The 14,955-nt window shown below is 52.4% G+C and overlaps 7 protein-coding genes across 7 annotated transcripts; 4 read left to right on the top strand and 3 right to left on the bottom strand.

Annotated features, from left to right (window-relative positions):
- Nucleotides 1–1,121: 1,121 nt before the first annotated feature.
- On the top strand, nt 1,122–2,532 carry Z519_02234 (uncharacterized protein; the record flags this gene model as incomplete). Its single annotated transcript, XM_016759991.1, has 2 exons — nt 1,122–1,327; nt 1,392–2,532. The coding sequence occupies 2 exons, from the start codon at nt 1,122–1,124 to the stop codon at nt 2,530–2,532; spliced, it is 1,347 nt and encodes a 448-aa protein (XP_016623512.1).
- A 1,125-nt stretch (nt 2,533–3,657) lies between these two features.
- Nucleotides 3,658–4,800, top strand: Z519_02233 (uncharacterized protein; the record flags this gene model as incomplete). Its single annotated transcript, XM_016759990.1, has 1 exon — nt 3,658–4,800. One exon carries the CDS (start codon nt 3,658–3,660, stop codon nt 4,798–4,800), a length of 1,143 nt encoding a protein of 380 aa, XP_016623511.1.
- Nucleotides 4,801–4,831: 31 nt separating this feature from the next.
- On the bottom strand, nt 4,832–5,801 carry Z519_02232 (uncharacterized protein; the record flags this gene model as incomplete). The annotated part of the gene is made up of 2 exons (XM_016759989.1): nt 4,832–5,602; nt 5,652–5,801. 2 exons carry the CDS (start codon nt 5,799–5,801, stop codon nt 4,832–4,834), a joined length of 921 nt encoding a protein of 306 aa, XP_016623510.1.
- A 467-nt stretch (nt 5,802–6,268) lies between these two features.
- On the top strand, nt 6,269–8,272 carry Z519_02231 (uncharacterized protein; the record flags this gene model as incomplete). Its single annotated transcript, XM_016759988.1, has 1 exon — nt 6,269–8,272. The coding sequence occupies one exon, from the start codon at nt 6,269–6,271 to the stop codon at nt 8,270–8,272; it is 2,004 nt and encodes a 667-aa protein (XP_016623509.1).
- Nucleotides 8,273–9,110: 838 nt separating this feature from the next.
- On the bottom strand, nt 9,111–11,828 carry Z519_02230 (uncharacterized protein; the record flags this gene model as incomplete). The annotated part of the gene is made up of 1 exon (XM_016759987.1): nt 9,111–11,828. The coding sequence occupies one exon, from the start codon at nt 11,826–11,828 to the stop codon at nt 9,111–9,113; it is 2,718 nt and encodes a 905-aa protein (XP_016623508.1).
- Nucleotides 11,829–12,627: 799 nt separating this feature from the next.
- On the top strand, nt 12,628–14,198 carry Z519_02229 (uncharacterized protein; the record flags this gene model as incomplete). The annotated part of the gene is made up of 4 exons (XM_016759986.1): nt 12,628–13,362; nt 13,420–13,785; nt 13,837–13,965; nt 14,031–14,198. The coding sequence occupies 4 exons, from the start codon at nt 12,628–12,630 to the stop codon at nt 14,196–14,198; spliced, it is 1,398 nt and encodes a 465-aa protein (XP_016623507.1).
- Nucleotides 14,199–14,295: 97 nt separating this feature from the next.
- Nucleotides 14,296–14,901, bottom strand: Z519_02228 (uncharacterized protein; the record flags this gene model as incomplete). Its single annotated transcript, XM_016759985.1, has 1 exon — nt 14,296–14,901. The coding sequence occupies one exon, from the start codon at nt 14,899–14,901 to the stop codon at nt 14,296–14,298; it is 606 nt and encodes a 201-aa protein (XP_016623506.1).
- Nucleotides 14,902–14,955: the final 54 nt, after the last annotated feature.

Below are 14,955 nucleotides of genomic sequence, written 5' to 3'. Positions count from 1 at the left end.
CTGACTAGATGACAAACTAGTGAAGTCCGAAACATGAGCGGGTTGGGACCGAGCCATGGGTAACAGCAGAATGGAGGGTGAATATCTCGATTTGATGATGGCGAAGTCAGAGCAAGTCGTAGGGCCGTCAGTCTGGTGAATCCCTGCCTAGGTAGGGATTCCGTTGTGCTCGGTATGCCCTTAAGCTCACACTTTTGGTGCTGCGTGTCAGATGCATGCCCCTGGAGGGGGGCCCCCATGGCGCCCATGAAACTTCTGGTTCTTAATGCCTAGCCCCGACTGGGCTTAATCGCCACAACCTTCTCAGACACATGGCAGGCACCCAAGCAGTCGGAAGAAGCAGCTCTGGCACCTAGCAGGTAAGAAACCCCAGTGCCACCGAAGCCACTGGGGGCCACTTCTCGTCATGTCCCTGGCTCGGGCGAGGGAGCCTAAGCCCCGTGCAGGCTAGAGGCTTGGATCTCATCTGTTCGAGTTCTCAATTCTGAATCCCTAGGGTGAACCCAACAACAGTCGCGAGACTCGACCAGTGTCTTGTCTCTCGTTTGCGGCTGTCCTTGGGACCCTCCTGCGCGTTCCATTTGCTCCCTTCCTGCCCTCCCTCTGGTGCTGGTGGTGCCTCCCCCTCCCTGCGCCGCCCGCCTTTTCCCATTTCCATCTTCCAATTGTCCTGCGCTCGTATCACTTCTTTTTTCCCTTTCCCTCATTCATTCATTGCCTGCATCTGCGAGGCCTGTTTTCAACACGAACTAGCCGCTCGTTGCTCGCTCATCCCGTTCCTTACCATTCCGCCTCTCACAAAACATCTCAAATCGCCTTTCGATCCTTTTCGTTGCTATCACGGTCGCTCGCTACACGCAGGGTTGTGCTCGGCTTGCTGTCAAATCGCCGCCATCTATCTCGCGCTGCTTGCTTGCGAGGCCATTCGTTTAGCGTCCAATTATTTTTGTGGCCGTTTCCCGACGCCCTGACTATCGACACAGCCGGGAAGCTCGACGCTACAAGTCTTTGATAACTAAAGCGAAAGAGCTGGATCTTTAACTGCTGTCTTTGGAAGGCTCCTTGTGCGACTCGAAGTATCTGGACCCCTTTGCTCGCAGTTTCGGACTGCCAGCCTCGTCATGTCGACTGCTGTAGCTACAGCACCAGTTGCTGCGCTCCCGCCTCTTGACCGAAATTCGAGCCCAAGAACATATCCGCCACTGGCTCCTTCGAGTCATTCGACTCCAAAGGACAGAAACTCGGACCTAGCAATGGCCTCGGAAATCAACAGCGTCATAAGTACTACTGAGAGGACGCCTTCGGACGGGAAAAGGTCCCCCAGGTCGTAAGTTCCTCTAACACCCCGAATTCTGCCCACGTTAACTGATTGTCCTTCGATCGAGAAGTAGGAGTACGGGAAATCCCAAGATTGTAGTGAAGAAAGAGCCTCCAACCTCTCCTTCGCTCCAGGCAAGCACTCGGCATCGCCCCAAAAAGTTGGATTTGAATACAAATACCACCATCTCCACCGGACTGAATTCGCGGCCTTCCGCAACACCGTTGACTGCAAGAGATGGTCTGGTCATGCATGACGTCGGTCTGGCCTGTCTGTCGCCTGGTTTCCAAACCCAAGATCCCGCCATGCGAGAACAACTAGAGCGAAGCATTTCTGTCCGTGACCAGCAACGATCAATCATCCAAGCAAGACTTCTGAAATCCGCTCGCGGGGATGCGCCAGATTCGGGAAAGAACAGTGAAGCGGCAGGCCCAACGTCCAGCAAGAGCACCGTGACCAATTCGAAGAAGAGACCCCCACCAGGTTTATCGATTGTTCCTCCTCCCGCCGAGCGATTCGCCAACGAAAGGGTCATACAGTCGGCGCCACTGAATCAGACCTTCACAGGTCGGCATGATCCCCCTCCAGCATCGCGGCAGGTCAACAATCAACCTCCCAACTTGTCGCAAAACTCTCATATTCATCACGTGCCGGCGATTCAGACTACCAACCGGTTGCCCCCTATTGCCGATGTCTTTGGGGCTAACGAGCTCCATCCAGGCCCAGGTCGACCGCCTTTTCTCCACGCAAGTTCAACTTCATCTCAAAGCCATGGGCCTCCCCTTCCATCGCCCGGCTTCCCACCCCAAACAGCTCACCCAACCTCTCAGCCTCAAGCACACAATTTCGACCGACCCAGGGAGTACCGATCTGCAGAAGAAGCTGTGCATGAGATGACCGGGGGGCGAGAGGATCTCTTGCCGAAAATAGTTCACTATGGTGGTCACCAACCTCCCACACCCCCTTCACCACATGCTGGACATAAAGACAGCCTTACGCCGCACAAATATCAACCCAGCATGCAATCCACCAGCAGACGGAGAAGCCGCAACGAGTATGAAGAGGGTAGCAGCCCACCACTGGGCCATGGCCCAGATCGAGTTCGTTATAACGGACCGTTTGGAGAAGGAAGCGATAGCCCGGCCACACAAAGAGCGAAAAAGGAGGAATTCCTGAGTTTGTGTTCGAGGGCCTGGGATCTGTTCCACTCCTGAGCTGCAGCCACCACTCGCCGTCTTTATGCCCTTGTCGATATGGAAACATCCTCACAGCTCTTCGGGGGGCGACGGCGCTTCATGGCGTAATGAGACAGTTGACTTTCTTTTGGGGATCTTGGAAAGCTTCGCTGAGGGAATATGGGAACTATTTGTGGCGCATTTTGGGGATTTCAGTCGCCTCTCGTTGAATGGACTCTCAAAACAGGGGTGACTGTGTAATGATGAACGAGGACTGGCTGGACTGGGACTATTGCTTAATACAATTACCGATTTCAGGTAACAACGAATGGGCGGAACGGTTGAATTGGGAAGATGTGGTTGGCGCCAAAAGTCTCCCAGATATCAAGGACAGGTTGATGATGATGCATTTTTTCTTGCTTATTGGGTATCGCTGGGAAGGAGGGACGAATGAGTAGTGCACAGATTCGCTAGGCTTGGAAAATGGGAAACAGTCAACTTGTAAGTTGTGACAACTGAAATCCATTCCTCTCCTTGATGTTGTTTCTTTCAGCGGCCTCCATGTTAGCACTGTAACAGAAACCTTACATCTAAGAGAGATGTCCATGTACGATGGCAGGATGACCACAGAGCCTTGCTTGAATACTAGTACTCGGCACTCCGTAGTCAATCTTTCTCCAACTCAAACTTGGAGAAAGGTCTGTAACCCCGCCATTGACCACAAGGCTGAACAGTCCTTTCTCCAACGAGAAACTCTCATACTTCCATTTATTCTCGTATATTCCCCTTGGTGCCGTCTTTAAAAACCGTGCTTTCACTTCTAAATCCTGTTCACTTGGATAGAAGGAGATATCCATTGATGTTTCGAGGGAAGTAGCCAGGGCAAGAGCAAAGATAGGTCTCCCGCCACTCCTCAGAAGTACGAGCGGAGGTTGCAGGACGCTGTTCTTTTTGGCAAAGCCATCGTCGTCTGTCGCAAGTCCAAAAGCGGTCCGTCAGGCGCAAGGCTCCTTCGAGCCCCGATCTACAAGGTTTCTCACCGGCAGAAAGAAAGTGGCTTTCCGTGCCCGTCTCGCCAGCTCACACACCGCCAGCGGCACTCATCACACCCGTAACACATACCATTATACCGCTGGCATATCGGGTTCCAAAGTCTCCTCCACCATGCGCGCCCAAGTCCTAGAGCGCTTCAACGCCCCTTATACCTTCACCACCACCCACCCTGAGCCGCCTCCACCCCAGGGACATGAACTCCTCGTTCACGTCCAGGCGGCCTCGTACTGCCACACGGACGCGGTCTTTGCGTCCGGCGCAATGCAGCAGGGCCTGCCACGCGTCGGCTCTCATGAGTTTTCCGGTGTCGTCGAAAAAATGGGTCCCGACGCGGAGAAGATAGCGGAGGCGAAAGGGCTGAAGGTCGGAAGTTTAGTAGGCGTGCCGGGGAGGGCGTTTAACGCATGTGGCCAGTGTAAGGAGTGTACGGAGAACGATGGGGACATGAAAGGGTATGGTGTCTGGTGTACACGGGCGGGGAATCTAGGCTTGACCAAGGACGGCGGGTTTCAGGAGTGGTGTCTTGTGGATGTCCGGCAGGTCGCCCGCGTCCCTGACGTGGGAAACATGCGGGCAGTGGATATTGCGCCGCTGATGTGCGCCGGAGTCACGGTGTGGAATGCGCTGGAGACCGCGGGTGTGGATGTTTCTGGCGGGAAGGAGAATGGCGAAGGCAAATACGTTGCAATTTTGGGAGCGGGCGGTGGATTAGGCCATCTGGGGGTGCAGTTTGCGGCAAGACTGGGGTGGAATGTAGTCGCCGTGGACACGACGCCCGCAATGGGGATGCTGAAGGAGGTGGTTGAAGGACTTGGGGAGGATGGCAAAAGAGTCACGACGGTGGATGTATTGAAGGAATCGGTTGACGACGCGAAGAAGCGCATCTTTGGCGAGGCTGAAAAAGGGCTGGAGGGTGAGAAGGGTTGCGACTCGTCCATCATCCTCCCTGAATCACAAGCCGCCTTTGATTTTGGAATGAGTGTGCTGAAAAACCACGGCACATGTGTCTGCGTTAGTTTCCCAAAAGATGGATGGAAATTCAAGCCCGGCGACCTGGTTTTTCGACACATCAAGCTGCTGGGCGTCTTGACTGGGAGGAATCGACAGTTGCAAGCCATGGTGGATTTTGCGGCAAAAACAGGTGTGAGGGCAAAGATCAGGACATATCCGCTGGAGAAGTTGAATGAGTTGGTCGAGGACTACCATCGCGGTGTGGGTGGAAAGTTGGTCGTGGATATGGAGATGAAGCCGTAGTTGTGGATGGTACGACTGCTTGTAGCCGTTGCTATCGCTCACGCCTTACCCTGGGCATGTCTCGCGCTTCCTTGGCCTTTTCCCTCTTCCTTTGCCTTTTCTCTGCCTTGTCCCGCGCTTTCTTGCCCAAGCTTTGCAATCTGTCCTCCTTAGCGAGCCTCTTAATATCAGCCTCCTTTAGATAGTAAGGCTTCGACTTCTGTCCAGTACGAAGCGCCTCTTTCTCTTTCTCCTTGTGTCTTTTCCGGATCTCATTCTCGCGCCGGTGGGCCTCTGCATTGCGGATCTTTGATTCCAGTGACATGACTTGTCGCTTCAAATCGGCAACGACGTCAGGATCTTTGGCCTTCTTGATTTCAGCCTTGAGCTGCAGGATTTCATCGGCCTGATATGTGGACAGAAAAGAATAATTCTTGTTCGCCTTTTCCGTAGCGTTTCGGGCCCGATTTGCGGACATGACTGCAGGGTCGAAGCGCGGATCTCGTGATTTCAAGGAAGGGGAGGGCTCAAATATGATTCTCTTGCGCGAGACTGGCTTCCGTGCTGATTCAACGGCTGGGGCATGTTTTGAAGTTCTTTTGCGTGCGTCAACCTGCGCTTCCTTGGCTCTCTTACGAGTGTCGAATGTTCCTGCTCGACTCTCTCCATCGTTATTTGATAAAGGCTCTTCCAAGCTCTCTGCGAGTTTTCGTTTCCGTGGGTTGAGATTGAACGTTTCCTGGGCTTTTGCTAAAGCACCGAAGCTGATGTCACCCAAGGATGCTTCTTCGCCTGCCTCTGATCCCGATGATAGAGCACTACCCTGAAAATTGTTAGTATGGTAGAGGAGTTCGGTGTCTATAGCTTTGTACCTCATCTTCAGACTGTGAGTCGCTCCCTAGGGCTTCACTCCCCGACGGCGTCTGGTTGCTCAAATCCTGATCAGAAACCCCCAGATCCTCATCCTCTTCGCCTCCGTGTCTCAAATGAATAGGTCGATCTAAGAGCCGTCCTGAAGCCATCATAACCGGCAATGAGGTGGTGTACCAGCTGCAATGATTCTTGACCGCAGCCCCCCACGATGGACTTTTTGGAAGAGGCGCAAAAAGTGGACGTCGGAACTCGGGAGATCGACAAGCCTAAGCCAGATAAAGTTGAAGGCGACGCCATACCCAAAGGGGCACGCGCATCCCGCTGCGCTGCAGAGTCGAAGTCTGTCTCTGCCTGTCTTTCTAACAAAACATCCTCACGATTTCATCTAACCCCCTCTCAGTTTTCTCTCGACGCATTCGAACTACGCGCATTCTGGCGCTGCGCAGAGGGGTCGCGCTCTGTTGCAGATCGCATCCAAAAGTCTGCCTGACCTCCAAACACCCACTTCACTTCCCTCCCCCACTAACTCTTCTCTCAGTGGCAGCGAAACCCTCACTCCTTCCCACCCTCTTTACACCCTCTCTCATCCTCTATCCATACGGCCAGATCGCCCAATATGGGTAAGAGTCGAGGCGCCAGATACCGGCCGAACCATGGTCAGCAGCCCGCGCCAGCGGGGGTAACTCCCCAAGACCTTCAACCATGGAACGGAGGTGCAAACGATGCCTCCATGCCGGATCGAGTTGGGCAAATCCGACAAGGTGACTACTATGACTGCTATAGCCAGGACAGAATTGACATATACAATGCAGTGGACTCATGGAGATCCTACGGAAATGACAACTCGAGCTTGAAGACTGGCACCAACTTCCAGTCTTTCTACTCATCTTACCATGGTTACGTTGGCGGCCCTCAGCACCGGATGGACCCTCTCGCCCCACAAGGAGTCAACGCTGGCTCGTCTGTATTTCAGCCCTCGCATGTCCGACCCTCTCACTATACTCCATATCAGCCTCTAAGGTCAGTCCATAATTACGCTCGATATCCCACATATCGAGTTGACAAGCTGTACAGAATATCGGATGGCACACGTGAGAGAGACATTGTGCAGCAGGCTCAAAACGTATTGCCCATGGCTCAGCCACAGACTTTATCTCGATACCAGTTTCGAGAGAGGAAGCCGGCGCAAATTACCCCATACAGCGTCGCGGCTACCGCAGGTACGCCTGTTTCGTCTGTTGAAGCTGCGAGTAAACGTGGACATGTTGGCACTGTGCCGATTACCAAGGGTTCTCAGCGCAGTAGATGGGTCAGAGACGCCACACCTCCACCCACGCCAACAGCGTCCGAGGAGTACAAGAGAAAAGCAGCACTTGCGCCAGCCATCAGAGATGCACCACAAAAACTTCTAGTTATCCTCGACCTCAATGGTACTCTCCTTGTTAGACCTAATCGTCATCGTCCCAGGAACATAATTGTCAGACCTGGTGTCACCCAGCTACTAGATTACCTATTCCAGAACCATATTGTCATGGTCTACTCTTCTACGAAGCCCGACAACTGCGCGGCCATGGTAGATCAGTTCTTCCATCCCACCCAACGGAGTGCGATGGCAGGCGTCTGGGCTAGAGATAAATTGGGCTTGAACAAAGTGCAGTACGACAGCAAAGTCCAAGTGTACAAAAAGCTCGAGCCAATCTGGGAAGACAAGAAGATCCGAAAGAAGGCGGGACCCGGTCAGAGATGGGATCAAAGTAACACTGTCCTTGTTGACGACAGCCATCTCAAAGGCTTAGGGCAACCCCATAATCTGTTGCAGATTCCGGAGTTTCTGAACAATGCACCCAGAGAAGGGGGACAAGCGCTCTTGAACTGGCAGCGGGAACAGGAGCAGATCGTTTATTCTATCCAGCAGAAGTTGGAAGAACTCAAATGGCAGGTCGATGTCTCCCGAACAATTCGAGAGTGGCAGACTGGTAAGCGACAAGCACCTGGCGTGGTCGACGAGACAGTAGATCAAAAGGCCCTTCAAGTTACTCAGAACCGTGAGCTGTCTCCTACGCCGAGTATCGCTTCTTCTGCCCCGAGTGTCGGGCAGCTTGAATCTTCAATTCCGCAGCAACTCGGAGCTCCTGAGGCTTCAACTCTATCTGACACAGAGAGCTCCGATACGTACGACCAAGGTGGAGGGAGTGGAGGGGTCAAAACGCCTGCTGAGGCCACCAATTCTCTTCTAGATGAACTGGAAAAAGAGATTGATCGCAATCTCAATCTCGATCAGGACCGGAGCCGAGGTGCAGACCAGACCATTGGTCCTGCGACCGATGTCACTACTGCCAGTAGATCGAGCGTCAAAGACCGAGATCAACGGCGAAGTGAGTCGCCGATCGATGAGAGTGTCTGGGCTGATATTCTCAGTGGACACGGAGCCGCTGCCGGTCGTGTCGGCGAAAGTGGTCAAAAGACGACGCATGCGAGAAATCCGAGCAACCGCGAAGAAAAGACACAAGGAAAAACAGCGAGCGGGGGAAAACGCCAACGCCAACGCAAGAAGAGGGGCCCCCCAAGGGAAGAAAAAGAGTCTCTGAGACATGCCCCGCCAACGCCAGAGAGTATTTGATGTCGGAAATAACGATAGGGGTCTCGAAGTGACGATGGTCGATGTCGAGCTTTTCGATCCCCCATTTTAAAGATATGTCTTGACGTCGGAGGGGTCTGAAGCTTTCAACCGAATGTGATATTGCTTTTCGCCACAGCGAGGATGGGATGCCTTGTCAGAAACCGAAAGGAAACCATACTTCATAGGGCGAAGAAGGTTATTCAAGACACCTTTGACGGAGTGCGGCCTCGGACAAAATGGCTTGATGGCTCCGACCTGTACCAGCACGGTCCTGCACCGCGCATATGCTGCGTCATTATTACCATCCTCAACAATATCAACGCACTCGTGCTTGAACCGGTTTAATAAAAAGGACGGTCGAGTCATCGTGCGATGCCAGATCGACGGATCATCCCATGACGAGTGGACTTGTGTCAATACTTAACCTGCTTGCTGGCTTGCACGCTTTTTTGTTCGGGTAGACAGCTTGAGCTGAGCGGCGTACCACCGAGCTGGACTTTGGGTCCAATTCGCACTGCTCAGTCTGCAAGATCAGAAATAAATGAGAAAAGGAGACATTACAGGAAAACTTCCATGTTGCCATGGCTATGAATGGTGTTCCCAAGTCGCAGATTCATGTGCAAAGGTAGCTATCAAAATTCATCAAGCTGCATCTAGTCGGAACCTCCAGATATCAACCCCTTTCTACCCTTGACCCCAGCTTTAGTTCCCTGTCACATGAAGATGAGCGCGTTTCTGCCGTCTACTAGGCTAGTGGAGTGCCCACCTGTCTTGTATACCGCAGTTTGGCAGACTGCGAGCGAATTCTTGTTCAGCAACCACACCTGTCCCATTACCGTCAAATACCCTTGACACCATTCGGCAGCTTCTCCCAGCCCGCCTCTGCTTCAGCCTTCTTCTGTTGTGCCTCGTTGACGAAGCCATGAATCTCCAGCGCTTGAGCCTCCAAACCCGCCGCGACGTGCATCCACATTGGTTGTCCCCATTTCTTGGTTTGAATGCTGGCAGCCCTGGCGCATTTCATGGCTTGCTCATCTACCACACCTTTGTACAGCTGGTCTTGCATGTATATGAGAGCCAAGGCCGTAGTAAGAGCGCTGCCAATTACTTTGCTTTCGTCCATAGATCTTTTTAGAAATTGCTTCTCTGCGAGTCTATTCGTAGATAGAATGGACTCAAGAAGCGAAAAATGTGCTTTGATGTATCGGTTTCCGCAATTCCGGATAGCCGATTCCAAACTCTTAGTTAGGGATGATAAGCGGCTGTGCTGCGGATGGGTTGGATTATGGATGATCAAGGCGGAATTGATCGCCGCAAGGATGGAGAAGTTGCGAGTTATATCAGAGTCTGCGTAGTAAGAGTTTAATATCTTGTTCGAGGCTTCGGGTCGAGTTGATGTGGGGGCGTGCTGTGAATCGAAACTGAGAAGAGGCGACTGATAGACCTGAAGCGCACCTTTCAGATCTCCGGTCCCTTGCAATATGACTCCTCGGAGATACAGAAGACTGTGTTTCATGTTGACTGGGAAGGCGTCGCCAATGTCCTCCGAAATTGCATGGACTTTTGCTAATGAGCTGTTTGCCGCCTCCCAAAGGCCTTTCGAGCATTGCATTGGGATGAGAAGCAACAAGAATTCGGCTTCCAGCAGCCTCTGACAGATGAACTCTCTTCTGGACTGTCGGTATCCTGTTCTGAGGGAGGGATTTCCCAAAGCTCGAACCAAAGCTACGCCGCTTTCTACAAACTTCTGAGCTTTGCCCCCGTCAGCCCCGTTCTTGTAAGCCGAACTCTCTGCTGACAACAAAAACCCCAAAGCCTCTGTTGTCTCCTTTCCCAACCACGAGAAAGGCAGATAATACTTTCCATTTCTTTCGATGACATGTCTGTTTCCATGGAGTTGCATGTCGGCTACTGCCCGCGCGGCGACTGGAACGTAGATCAAGCCATCTTCTCTCCAATTGGGATGGCTTACCGCTTGATACAAGACCTCATGCACGATCTTGCGTTTTCTTTCGGTTTGGGCAATGTCGGCTGCTCGAACGCTGCAGGCAAGGTCAACATACTCCATGAGGATGGTCAGTTGTGGGACTGCTTCGACATCTGGACTCAATTGCAGAGCCCGAGCCTTCGCCAGCGCCATCTGACTAGCTGTGACGGCTTCGTGACTTGAACTGGCTAGATGCAGCAGAGCTTCAAGCGTAGCGGCAAATGCAAGGATTGCACTGTCGGAATTTTGATGAGCTAAGTTCGTGATCTTCTCTAACTGAACGATGGCGCTGTGCATCTCGCCTGGAGCGCTGGAAGCCAACGAAAACATTGCGTGCTGGAAACGAAAGATGTACAACCAGACCGTATGACGATAGGCTTCGATGTCCTCAATTATTCTCTGGATATCTCGCAGTGCAGCTTTGGGTTTCGATTCATAAAGCACCTTGGACAAGAGAAGTTGCATCTCGTACTTCAGATCGATAAATTTGTGTCGCTCGCACAGCTCTATGGCCTTGGCCAAGACCATTTCAGCATCATCATAGTTCTCGGTCTCCGCATACAGAACCTCCGCATAGCGTAGAGAGACCTGTGCTTCTCTCAAAGGAGGCAGTTTGAAATTGGAGAGCACTGATTCAAGACAGCCAAGAGCGGTGGCTATCAGAGTGTAATATACTTCAGTCGGCGCAGGCTGCTTGCGGGCGGCTTCGAGATAGTCGTCGGCAAGGACACATAAAAGAGAATGGTACTCTGGCTCTGGTTCGTCGGGCTCGGCTGGGGAGTCTGGGAGATTGGGTGCTTTTGTGGCTCGCTGTTTGCGGGTTGCATTGATTTCAACGGCCTGGAGGACACGGGGTTTATTCTGTCGAGGCATATTTGGAGTGATTGGAGTGCTCCCGGTCGCTTCGTGCCTCTCCTTTTTCTTCGGAGAGGAGGCCGTGGTACTGGCGGATTTTGGCAGGTCAGGCGATTGAGATTGTTGTCCTAGGTATTGCTGAGGCGGCTGCGGCTCATGTTGAGATAGTTGATAGTGGTTTGGAGTGTTCTGATAGGTGGGGGACTGTTTTCGGACTTGGGATTTGGGTTGGTGGCTTACTCGAGGAGTTTGCTGGCCTTGCCGTGGGTGTGGAGAGGAGGAGTGAACGGAACGGTGAGGATTCGAGACTTGGACGGTGTCAGGAACTATTTGGGAAGGTTGCTGGCCTCGGTGTGGTTGCACGGCGGAAGACTGAATGGGATGACCAGAAGGCGAGACTAGGATGGTGTCAGGACCAGGATGGGCCAGTTGCTGTGGCTGAAACTGAGCTGGCTGTTGATAGAATGGTTTTTGGAACTGCTGCAATTGAGGTTGATAGCGCTGATCATATTCTCGGTTATGGGAGTACTGAGGGTTGTTCCGCAGGACAGGTTGAGGATGAGATGACCGGTAGTGAGACTGTGCTTGGGGATGTGGAGGTTGCTGAGATGGAGGCTGGGGGAAGGTATTGGCGTTGGGGCCGTAGAAGAAACCAGGATTGAGGTCGAAGTTGGTGTGGGTGTTATTGGTGTAGTAGGGGAAGTTGGGATCCATGGTGAAGGTGAAGCGAAGGGAAAGCGAAGATGAAGTAAAGGTGAATTAAAGGTGAAGGTAAAGGTGAAGGTAAAGGTGAAGGTAAAGGTGAAGGTAAAGGTGAAGGTAAAGGTGAAGGTAAAGGTGAAGGTAAAGGTGAAGTAAAGGTGAAGTAAAGGTGAAGTGAAGGTGAAGATGGCCGATGCGCACGAGGTGGCCGTCGTCGCCTCCCCTAATCCTCACTTTACAATCAGACAAGAACGCCGTAACAATCGTTTGGTTCATCAATTCTTCTTTCCTTCATAAATCCCATGCGCTTCTCCAGACCTCTGCCATGAGCTCAGTCTGATGATAGCAAACAGTTCTTGTCTCTCGCGCGCCTAAAGTCGGATGAATTGTGTTGAAGCCTTTATCAACCACGTCCTGCGAGACCGATCACCTTTGCATGCCTTCGTTCTTGATGTCATCGACTGCTCTCACCCAGCATATCGCAGCTCCAAAAGAGGGACAAGAGTCTAAACCACCTGGGGCGTTGGTAGAAGAGGATATGTAAGGACTGTGAAGATGAAAAAAGAAACCTGGCGAGCCACCGCAAGGGCCTCACTAGCCCTTCCTAGTCTTAGGCATGGACGAGGGAAAGTCGGCATCGTACATCCGGCCGCTTGGCTGCGCATCATCCTCCATGGACCCGGCGACGCCGCCACCCAACTGTGTCCTGCACGCACGTCAACAGACATGTGTCCCTTAAGATACCCACGGCTGTCCTCGGCCCTATTATGAGATGGAAATAGATCCGACCATTTGTCTGGACTAGAGGAACATGATCACCCACGGCATGGTGTCGTTGCTGAAGCAGGCAGAAGATTACCCATTTTTCACACTGGTCGGGTTCACTCTCGTCGCGACATTGGCTGTGTTTCCTGCTGGGAGACTCGGGATGGTCAATCCGAAATACTGGCACTCGACCAAATCCCTGGTATTGAAGACGAAAGATGGTCGATCTACCTCCTTTGCTGATCTGTGTAAATCTCTCATTCCACCATGCCGACTCAATCCGTTTCTATTCAACGGCCATCTTCAGACCATCTGGACCGTCTTGACCCGACAGTCTGTGCCTATCTACTACAAGCGAAGAATCTTTGAAAATGAAGACCCAATCTTCACTGGTCAATTCTCGGTGGATTTCGTAACGTCTCCCAACAACGATTCCGACCCGGATTTACCGTCGCGCACTACATACTTTACAGAACAGGAGTTCCGGAATATTGGCTCTCTGGACAGTCGCCCGATGCTGGTAATGCTCCATGGATTGAGCGGAGGCTCCCACGAGCTCTACCTTCGCCACGTACTGGCGCCTTTGATTGGAGAGGGAGGATGGGAGGCTTGTGTCGTCATTTCTAGAGGTTGTGCCATGACCAAAATCACCACCAGCGTGCTGTACAACGCGCGCGCGACCTGGGACATGAAGCAGACGGTCAAATGGCTGAGAAAGACCTTCCCCAATCGCCCACTCTTTGGAATGGGATTCTCTCTGGGTGCTAACATCATCACGAACGTGAGTCCTGGCTCCACCGTTACGTGCCGGTCCATTGTCCCTTCTAATCTGCTCCAGTATCTCGGTGAAGAAGGTAGTGATTGCCCCCTCAAGGCAGCCATTATTCTGTCCAACCCATGGGATCTCGCTGCTGCAAATCTAGCACTGCAGAGAACGTGGTTCCACAGAAACGCCTATTCCGCCAGCATGGGTCAGAGCATGAAGAAGCTCTTCGAGACGCATGTGGATCAGATCTCCCAGAACCCCAAAATTGACGTCGACCTCGTCCGAAAGGTCAAGTATCTTCATGAGTTCGATCGATACGTCCAAGGTCCCACATGGGGTTATCCCACCGAAGGGGCATATTACCGCGATGCATCTTCGGTTGATTCGTTATTGTCCATCAGGATTCCCTTCCTGGCAATCCATGCTGAAGATGATCCGGTCGGTTCTATGCGTTTGCTGTTGTCAAGTACAAAAGCTGATCGGGGATAGGTGACCGCTAGTGAAGCGCTGCCGCGGGAAGAAGTACAACAGACTCCGTATGGGGTGCTCTGTACCACTCCGGGCGGGGGCCATTTGAGTTGGTTCGAGCTTGGTGGCAGGCGATGGTTCGAACGAGTGGTGCGTATCCTCCTAGATTGATCGTTTGTGACGAGGCCTTTTCACTGACATTCGGGTTCACTCAGACCACAGCATTCTTCCAAAGCATGGCCAACGACATCGACTTGGACACGATTTCGAAGACGGATGGCAATGGCGCTCAACTCGAGGGTCAAATCTCTCGCGGCGAACGACAGCCGCTAAAACCGGTCTTCGAGCCGATGCGGAGAAAGATGCATGTACCAAGATTTTGAAGTTTCCCTTTGACATCGCCATGGTGTAGATACTAGACACCATAGAGAGCCAGGCATGACGTAGAAAACATAGAATCGCCTGGTGGACTCATGTCGCTCACGCAAACGAGACCCTCTTCTTCGTCTTGCTCTTGCCCTCTCCATTTCGTTCTCTTTCATTCTCCTTTTCCTGGGGTTTAGTTTTCTTGTTCCCTTTCTTCAACCCTTTCTTGACTCCTTCCAGCTCCTCTCTCTTGCTCTCTTTCCACTTCTCCATCTCCTTCCTCCTGGCCTCTCTGATCTCCTCCATCTGCCTGGCCTTGATCAACTTACTCTCGATCTGCCCCTCCTTCTCGGCATTCACCATGGCCAATATTGTGCGCATGGACTCTTCGTCGTCAATGTAGATTTTATTCTTCTTCTTCCCGGTCCCTCCTCTTCGCGAGTGGTTGGTGGGGTTTTCGGGGGCAGACACCGGGGTTATCATGTTCAAAGCCGGGAGATTGAGGTCTTTGTCGGTGTATGTCTTTTGATGGCGCTTGCTTGGCTTTGTGGCCTGTGCAGATGTCTGGGAGTGCACGCCTGGCCGCGTTTTGACCTGCTTTGGCGGTGGGCGTTTTGTGATTTTCGACTTCTTTGAAGACGGTGCTGCGGTAGCGGATTTGTGGGCTTTGGTATTTCTTTTCGTGGTTGCCTTTGAACTTGAAGCGGGTTTGGGCGCCATTTCTGGGAAGTAGCTCTCTCCCTCGACCGTAGCTGAGCTGGAATTGCGACAGAC

Source organism: Cladophialophora bantiana (genome assembly GCF_000835475.1).
Source record: "Cladophialophora bantiana CBS 173.52 unplaced genomic scaffold supercont1.3, whole genome shotgun sequence".
Classification (NCBI taxonomy): Eukaryota; Fungi; Ascomycota; class Eurotiomycetes; order Chaetothyriales; family Herpotrichiellaceae; genus Cladophialophora; species Cladophialophora bantiana.
Note: the sequence above shows the minus strand (reverse complement) of the source record. Positions and strands in the feature narration are given on the sequence as shown.